Raw genomic sequence first — 9327 nt, 5'->3', positions numbered from 1 at the left:
ATCGCTGAGGCGGTTGTACCACATACGCCCACTTTGTTTCAGTCCATACAAGGATTTGTTCAGCCTGATGCAGTATTGATCTCGAGATGCATTTTTGTCTTTTAGTTCAATGCCATCTGGGAGTCTCATATATATTTCGTTGTCCAGGGGCCCATAGATATATATTTCGTTGTCCAGGGGCCCATAGAGATATGTGGTTACAACATCCATTAACCGCAGATCAAGATTTTCTCTTATGGCCAGACTTATGAGGAATCGGAATGTTGTTGCATCCACCACTGGAGAATAAGTCTCCTCATAATCGATTCCGGGTCTCTGTGAGAATCCTTGTGCTACAAGCCGTGCTTTGTATCGAACGACTTCACCGAGTTCGTTCCTTTTGCGCACAAAGACCCATTTGTGGCCCACTGGCTTGATGTGTGATGGGGTCCGGATGATCGGACCGAACACGTTTCTGAGTTTGAGACTCTTTAACTCCACGTTTATGGCTTCTTTCCATTTTAGCCAATCTGTTCGATGTGTACACTGTGTTATTGACGTGGGTTCTAGATCCTCTTGCGTTAGCGCAACATCAAGTGCTACTTTGTATGCAAAGAGTGCATTTAAGTCGACTTCTTTTCGATTCCATTGTATTCCGGACATATTGTAATTGATGGAGATCTCATTGTTATCTTCTGAACCTGGAGATTCGGCGTCCCGAACTTCCATTGAGGGTTCATTAGATTGAGTCTCAGCCGCGGCTATGTCTGATATTGCAGGAATTCCGGTTTCGGTTATTGCACCTTTCTTTGATTTCCGGGGATTCTTATCTTTGGAACCGAGAGGTCTGCCCCGTTTGAGACGTGGTGCAGACTCTGTAGCAACTTGGGTCTGTCCCGTTGGGACAGCTATTCGTACTGGTGCATTACAAGCTGGGATGTACGATTTGGTTACTTTGGTCGGGTCAGCAAAGGAATCTGGCAATTGATTAGCTAGCTTTTGATAATGAATAATCTTTTGGATCTCTGAATCACATTCTAGAGTCCGAGGATCTTGCCAATTTAATGATGTTTGATTCCATGAAAGATCTTTGACCAGCTTGTTTGTCTCACCACCTAAAGAGGGATATACCGATTCATCGAATTGGCAATCCGCATATCTGACCTTGAAGAGATCTCCAGTGGTTGGCTCGAGATATCTTATGATGGTGGGAGAGTCAAAACCAACATATATTCCCATCCTTCTTTGAGGTCCCATTTTGGTTCGATGTGGTGGAGCAATGGGTACATATACTGAACACCCAAATGTTTTGAGATGGGAGATGTCTGGCTCATGACCCGAGAGTAGTTGGGATGGGGAATATTTGTGTTCACTAGATGGCCGGATGCGTATGAGTTCAGCAGCATGTAATACTGCATGTCCCCATGCTGAGGCCGGGAGCTTTGATCTCATGAGTAATGGTCGGGCTATCCATTGAATGCGTTTAATGAATGATTCAGCCAATCCATTTTGGGTATGGACATGTGCTACAGGATGTTCCACGGTTACCCCCATGGCCATACAGTAGTCATTAAACGCTTGTGAGGTAAATTCACCAGCATTGTCAAGGCGGATAGTCTTTAGTGGGAAGTCAGGGAAATGGGCCCGCAATTTTATGATTTGGGCCAAGAACCTAGCGAAGGCTTGGTTCCGAGAGGACAAGAGACAAACATATGACCAACGGGTCGATGCGTCTATAAGGACCATGAAGTACCGGAATGGTCCGGAAGATGGATGTATAGGTCCACAGATATCGCCCTGGATTCTTTCTAGGAAATGAAGTGTTTGTTTAGAGATTTTAACTGGTGAGGGCCGAGTGATCAATTTGCCTTGAGAACAAGCTGTGCACATGAAGTGTTGAGGATAAGCTCGGTTTTCTTTGAGGGTATGCCCTTGAGAGTTTTGAATTAGTTTACGCATCATATTTGCACCGGGATGACCGAGCCGATCGTGCCAAATAGTATAATCATAAAACCGGGCTTTGAGAGTGGTATTAGCTTCAATCATACTGACTTTAGCATGGTAAAGTCCAGTAGAGAGCGCGGGTATGGTTTCGAGGATTTGTTTATGGCCGTCTACGGTTTTAGTGACTAGGAGGGATTCTTTGTTCCCTTGACCTTGGGTTTCTATGTGGAAACCATTCTGTCTTATATCCTTGAAGCTCAGAAGATTTCTCTTCGAACTAGGAGAATATAGAGCATCTGGTATTTCAAGTTGTGTGCCATTTGATAGCAACACATAGGCATGGCCATATCCTTCGATAAGGTTTGAGGGACCCGCGATGGTGCTAAATCATATTGAGGAATTCAGAAAATGTGATAAATCATAAAGTAAAGCAGTGTCTGAGAATAAAGGCAAATGGAAAAAAAAAATGAAACAAATCCCAAAATGAAAAAAAAAAAATAAAGAACAAAATCAAATTGTATCAGAGTTTCAGATGATTGAATTAATCGAGGAGATCAGCTGTTTCATAGTCCATGGGGTCGGTCTGCTCGTTTGTGGTGTTCTCATCATCAAGGAGGTCGTCACCTTCCAGGTTAGCAGCATCGACTGGCTGAGTCATGTTGGCTTCAGCAGGAGCTTTTCCGTACTTCTGGTATAGATCGCAGTGGATCTTGGGGGTGCGACATTGCTTTGTTGGGTGGTTGAACATCCCACATCTGGTACAAGCAGAGTGATCGGGGTTGGTGTGGCGGGTCGGCTTGGTGATGCCTCGACCACGACCAGGACCATAACTGAGGTTAGGTCGGTTGCCACGACCATGTCCGCGTCCACGTCTTCCACGTCCATGTCCTCGGCCATTACCACGTCCATTACCACGTCCACGGCGGTGATCTGAGGATCTATCGGGTTAAACATGGTAGGACTCTTGACGAGAAGCTGGGACAGGAGCCGATCCCGGGGGCCTCATAGCGCTGTTCCTCATAAGCAGCTGGTTATTCTTCTCAGCGAGGAGAAGACAGGACAACAAGTCTTCGTACAATGTGTGTTTCATTGCACGGTATTGTTGTTGGAGCACAACATTCTCTGTGCTGAATGTGGATAATGTTTTCTCGAGGAGATCATTATCTGTCACATCCTCGCCACAGAGTTTCCGGATGGCAACAATACGAAAGAGTTCGTTGTTGTAATAATCTACGGATTTGTAGTCCTGGAACCGAAGGTTCTTCCAGTCGAAATCTGCCTGAGGCAACTGGACCATTTTCTGATGGTCATATCGCTTTTTCAGCGCTTGCCACAATTCAAGTGGATTCTCAAGAGTGAGATATTGCTGCTTAAGGCTCGGGGCCAGATGATGGCGTATGTGACATATCGCCTGAGACTGTCCCTTACGGGATGCGGTGTTACCGTCGGTAATACACGCATCGAGTTCTTTCGATGCAAGGAACAAGCGCATGTCTAGGGCCCACTCGAGGTAGTTATCCCCGGAGACGTGAAGGGCCTCGAATTCACATTTCTGAATGTTTGACATCTGAAACATGAGATTGATTTTGTTAGGGATTGTTTTGAGAAAATTTTGAATGCTGATGATGAAACTTTCTATTTTGAGAATATTTATATTTTAGGAAAGTTTCTAAATTTAGAAAGTTTCTAATTTGGGTAATTTTCTAAATGAGGAAAGTTTCTATGTCGGGAAAATTTCTATATGAGGAAAGTTTTTATATGAGGAAACTTTCTATTAGAGGGAACTTTCTCGGAAATAGTAAATTTTAAAGGGTATGGTTTTAGTTACCCCGAACATGATGTCGGTTTAATAGCTGTGATTTAATCGGTTAAAGCCGAATATAATTTCGGTTAATGAGAACCAGGTTTAGCCGGTTTTAGGCGGTTTAGGAGGAACCCTAGGGGAGCCGAATATGATTAGGGTTTTATCTAGGGTTTTAACGGTTTGGAAAACATATTTTGGATGTGATTTCGAGATCTATAGGATCTGTGGTCGATGGTTTTAATAATTTCACAAGGACAACAAAGAAATCACGTGAAAAGGACTAGGGTTTAAGCATTATGACTTACGATTTTGAAGATTACAAAATCGTGAATCAAGCTTAGGATTTAGGGTTGATTTTCTTAGTTTATTCAATCAAGTGTTTCAAGCAAGAGAATCAACAATCAAATAAGCTGCAACAAGCTTATTAAACATGAAGAAAATCGAATAGGTTTATGCCATAAACATGGCCAAAAACGGTTGTTAGGTTTTTGTAGATTAGGGTTTTATAAAACGAGTTTAAAACCTTTGAACATGCATAAACTTGTAATTTAAACAATCAATCAACAAGTTATCAATCAATCATCAGAGTATCAAACACTTTCAATCAATTAGAGATCGATTTTTTTTTTTTTTTTTTATAGGGTTTTGAAGTGTTTAAACAACAGGTTCTATGGCTCTCAGTTTTAGAAGATACCTTTTCCACCTTTGGATTTCTGACAGGCTAATGAAACTGGGAGCTAATAGACCTCAGTTAGCCGCTACAAATTCCAAGGATTGATCACCAAAACTGGAGAAGCTGCTGGTTGAAGAAGGAAAAACTCGGATCTGGTTTTTTTTTTTCGGTTGATCGTCGTGTACTGTAAGTGTGCGTGAGGGCGCGTCCGACGTTGGATCGACAAACGGTTTTCACCAGTAGATTCGTCTCGTCGAGGGCTTCGATTTGATATGTAGATCGTCTTCTGGTTCCTCACGGTTTGGAAGATATGCGTCTTTTAAGTTTCGACTTGCTTTTAGGGTTTTGGTGGTGGCCGAATTTATTAGGGTTTTTCGCTCAGAGAGTCTTATCGTGCTGATAACGTGTTGTGAAAACTTAGAAACTTTATTAATCACTGGAATGTATATATAGAGTACATAGGGAATCTAGGTTAAGTACAATGTCCTGATGGGCCTAATGGGCCGGTATAAGAGTCCATATATGATATGTGTTATAACAAACAACTTATTTTTGGTCTGAATCAGCATATTCTTTAAAAACATTGCAATGCAAACCTACTTGCTACTTAATGGTATTCAATCATCTTTATTCATCACAAAATGTCTTAGACCCGATCAAATCAAGAGAAAATGTTTGTTAAACAACAAATACATAAACATTTTATACATTTTCTACATTCAAAATCTATAAGAGATATTTAAAACGTGATCATTGAAGGTTTATTATTCAGAAAGACCTTCCTAAACTATTACGAATTCCTTTCTGAAAATTAGGAAAGCCTTCCTGAATTGAAAATTCAATAAGGTCTCTTAATATTTTAGGAAATGCTTCCTAAAATTATCTTAATAAACTTCTCACGGAAAGCTTGTCCATGTTTGTACATGTAAACATGTATAGTTAAAACTGTCAAAATAATTGATGATACAAAGATTAAAACAAACTATTGAGACTTGTAGGTATATAAAACAACAAATACATAAACATTTTAAAGGTTATTCCTGAAGGTCTAATGATTCATGAATACATTCCTAAACCAATATGAATCATTTCTGAATATTAGGAAGGCATTCCCGTTGAAAATTCACGCCTGGGTTTTGAATTTCTGACGATCTGTAGTTTGGAAACGGTTCCAAACGATTTAAGATTCAAGAAAAAAAGATTTTTGCCGAAACCTATAGCTTAATCACAAAGTTTTCAAAACCCCCAATTTTTTCCCAAACCCCCATTTTCCCCAAATTTGAGATTTCGATTAAGGTTTCAAAGAAAATGAAAAATTGTTTGAAGGAGACCAAGTTGGGATTATCTCGATTTTCAGAGTGAAGATTTGCTAACTCCGACGACGATTCCGTCAAATTCTAGATGTAATTCTGGCAACGGTGGAAGTCGTGAGGCGATCAATGAAGGTTTTTGTGAGATTTGTGATTTTCATAGAGGAGAAAATAGAAATAAAACTAATCATGTTATTTTTTTTTGATAAATGCTATATTTGTCCTTGTGAAAAAGATGGCTCTTTTAGAGAATATTTAGTTTTTTGGACTATTTTTGAGAATTGTCTTTTTTTAATGATAGCATCTATAATTTTTTAAAAAATCATTTACAATAGTCATATTTTGTTATCACTTGTTTATTTTAATTTAATATTTTTTTTGATCCAGATATTTTAAAATTTGATAAATATCTGAAATTCAAAATTATGAAAATCATGTATGAATAGATGTCCTTCTGTTCTGATTTTTTTCTAATATTTAAAATTATAATCCTACTATTTAATATTATTTAATTTTTGTAATGGTTAATATATTTTAACTTGGATATTTTGTTGTGGAATATTTTTGCATCAAAGGTATGTCACACAGGTAACGAAGCCTTACTAATTCAAATCAATTTAATTTGATTGGTGAAAACCATTATACAAAAAATTTGAAGCCAATATCAATATTCATCATGATGAACATAAGTGACAATGACTATATCAACCCATAACCAGTATAATAATCCAAATCCAAGTTCATCATTCCACAAGATAGCATAACCAAGATATTATAAAATTATAATTATAATAATTATTATTGTTTGAAGGTTAAATAGAGGAATTGTAAAAAAAAAAAAAATGATTTTAAATACAAAAGTAGATCCTCCATTCATTATTAAAAGAAATAACATATATGGATAGAAAAAATTACTATTTTCTCCTTTATTAACAAACAAGAAACAGAAATAATAATTATTGTTATAACTTTGTGAAGTCTCAAAATCATATAAAATTTACTATTTAGAGTGTTAAAAAGACAAGAAAACAAGAAATTTGCAAAAAAAGAAAAAGGAGAAAAATATGTAAAAAGAAAAGCTAATTAAAAGAGTTAATCGGCTAAAATAATTTTGTTTTCAAATTTTTAAACTGATTAAATTACGAGTGTTAAAGAAAAGGTAAAGAAAAATAAAATTTGTTAAATACAAAAAGCAAAAAACCATCTAAAATGAAAAGGAGATTTTAATGATTATTTGCAATTACCTGTTGGATCCATTTAAAAATATGATTGCAAAAGCTGGGATCAGTGACCTAAAGGAAACAAACGTTTATTATTACATGTAAGATTTTGAAGAACTTTGGGAGATGAAGTCTAAGAGAACAGAACAACAAAAAGCATATGTTAATAATTACAATAAATAGGACAGACGAAAAACATGATCATAGTATTTATAGCCGAAAGAAAAGATTAATTAAAGTGACGAAAATAACAAAAAGAGTGGAAACTAAAATTACAAAATCAATTTATATCAACATAAGATTAAAGCTGAACATCTAAATAGGAAAAAAAAACAGAGCAAAATGTAAAGAATACCGAGAGGTTAAGAAAATACATATGTAAAATTAAACGAATATATATAAGAGGAAGTAACCCCAGAACGGAGCGGATATCCGAGTAATTTTGTGATATCTAGATCCAAGTTTTAATTATCCGGATCTGTATCCGGGATGTTCGGATATCCGGACTGCGGATATTCGTCTAAATATTAAGATATCCGAATCCGGATCCGAATCCAAAAAAATATTAAAATAATGATTAAATTAAATTTTTATTTAATCTTTTGTAAAACAATTAAATTTTTACTATGAAAAAATACTTTAATTTTAATTTAAATTATTTATATATATATAATAATATATTACAAAATTATCAATAAAATATCTTTTTTAAATATATTTAGAGGTTAGAGATTCAGATACGGATATTTGGACCTTATAATTTAACTATCTGGATCCGTATCCGTTTTGACAAACATAGGATTTTACTATCTGGATCCGGATCCGATCCTCTCGGATATCTAATTTTTTTGGAGCGGATTTTGGATCGGATTTCGGATAATAATTCCAGTCCTAAAAATAAGAATATGTTAGGGTTTAGGTTTATGTGGTTATGACAGTTGTTAAAATGCTGGCCCATGACCTATTATATTATCGAAGGAAAATCTATATTACCGGTTTGTACACATAAGATTAATAATATCAAAACGAATTAAAATGATATATAATGTTTTTTTATTAATGCCACGTAGGACAATCGCTGTAGTGATAATATATATGATTTTTGATCTGGTAAATAATAATATAGATGTATAGATTTGTGAGTTGCTAATTGTTAAATTAACAAGAGATGTCTTGAATATTTGATAAAACACAATTTTGTTATTGACTTATCGGACTGTAAACCATTTATCCAAGAGTAAGAAAGGAGAAAATAAATTTGGTAATTTCGGAGGGACCGAGGGGGTATGGGTTTTTTTGCTCAGATAAGTTCACATGGCCGACTTCATTACCTGTCTAATCAATAAAATAAATAAAAATGATATGATAATTCACTCTTCTTGATAAATTAGATTAACATCTCGAACTTTGAACTCCATCTGATTGATTTAAACACAGTGGATTACAAGAAAAACCAAAAAAGAAAAATAAATAAAAAAACTTAAGATCTCTAATTCCTAATTAGACTCACTTTACATACTTTATTGAATTAATTATTCCGAGTAATAAAGAAAAATTAGTGTCAAGGAAGAAACGTAGGAACAGAGGAAGTGAGTTGTGAAGAGTGTTGGTGATGTTGATGATCTTTCACCGCCGTGGAAGAGTGGCCGCACCGGTCACATCTCACCGGCGTAAGAATCCGGCGACAAGAAGGACACGAAGACCTAGAGACAAGCCATTTGTCAATACACTCCACGTGGAAGGAATGGCCACACAGAGGAAGCACTCTAATTTCTTCGCCGTCGGCGAAATCAGTGAGGCAAATTGCGCATTCCGATGAATCTCCGCCGTCGTCAGCGGCGGCGCCAGATGTAGACTCCGCGGCGGTGAAAGTGGACCTAGGGAGAGACTGAAGAACTTTCTTTTTCAAGCCTTTGTTCGGCGACGGCGAATCTCCTCCGGTTGTAAATCGCCGGAGCCAAGCGCAGCGTAAGACTGCGGCGAGGCCAGCAACGCATATGAGAGCACAAAGAAGAGCCGACAAGATCACTACCATGTCGGATTCTGCCGCAAGCATCTGCTCCGACGGTTGTGGTGGTGGCGTCTCCGCCGTCTCGAGGAATCTTGACGGTCGAGTCATTTCTTGAGTCTTTTTTCTTTTTTTTCTTTGTGTGAGTTTGAAGACAAAAGAATGTGAGAGTGATGAAGATAAGAAAGAATCTTGATCCACGTTATAATAGAGACACACAAAGATAGATACATCTATGTATATACTTTTATATAATATTATTATATCAAGCTACTAAACAAAATCCATATAATTAATAAATTACACGCAGGAAAGTTTTGGATGAAGGGAAACAAAATTAATACTAATTATTTCAAATTTAATGGCAGAAATTAGTGTTTACATGCGAT

At 36.9% G+C, this 9327-nt stretch overlaps 1 protein-coding gene across 1 annotated transcript; it reads right to left on the bottom strand.

Annotated features, from left to right (window-relative positions):
• Window positions 1-8333: 8333 nt before the first annotated feature.
• Window positions 8334-9135, bottom strand: LOC18026092 (probable E3 ubiquitin-protein ligase ATL44). The gene has a single exon (XM_006409242.2). The coding sequence runs from the start codon at window positions 9047-9049 to the stop codon at window positions 8492-8494; it is 558 nt and encodes a 185-aa protein (XP_006409305.1). The 5' UTR covers window positions 9050-9135; the 3' UTR covers window positions 8334-8491.
• Between the last annotated feature and the right edge of the window lie 192 nt (window positions 9136-9327).

The sequence above is a fragment of the Eutrema salsugineum genome, unplaced genomic scaffold, assembly GCF_000478725.1.
Source record: "Eutrema salsugineum unplaced genomic scaffold, Eutsalg1_0 scaffold_11, whole genome shotgun sequence".
NCBI classification, from domain to species: Eukaryota; Viridiplantae; Streptophyta; class Magnoliopsida; order Brassicales; family Brassicaceae; genus Eutrema; species Eutrema salsugineum.
Note: the sequence above shows the minus strand (reverse complement) of the source record. Positions and strands in the feature narration are given on the sequence as shown.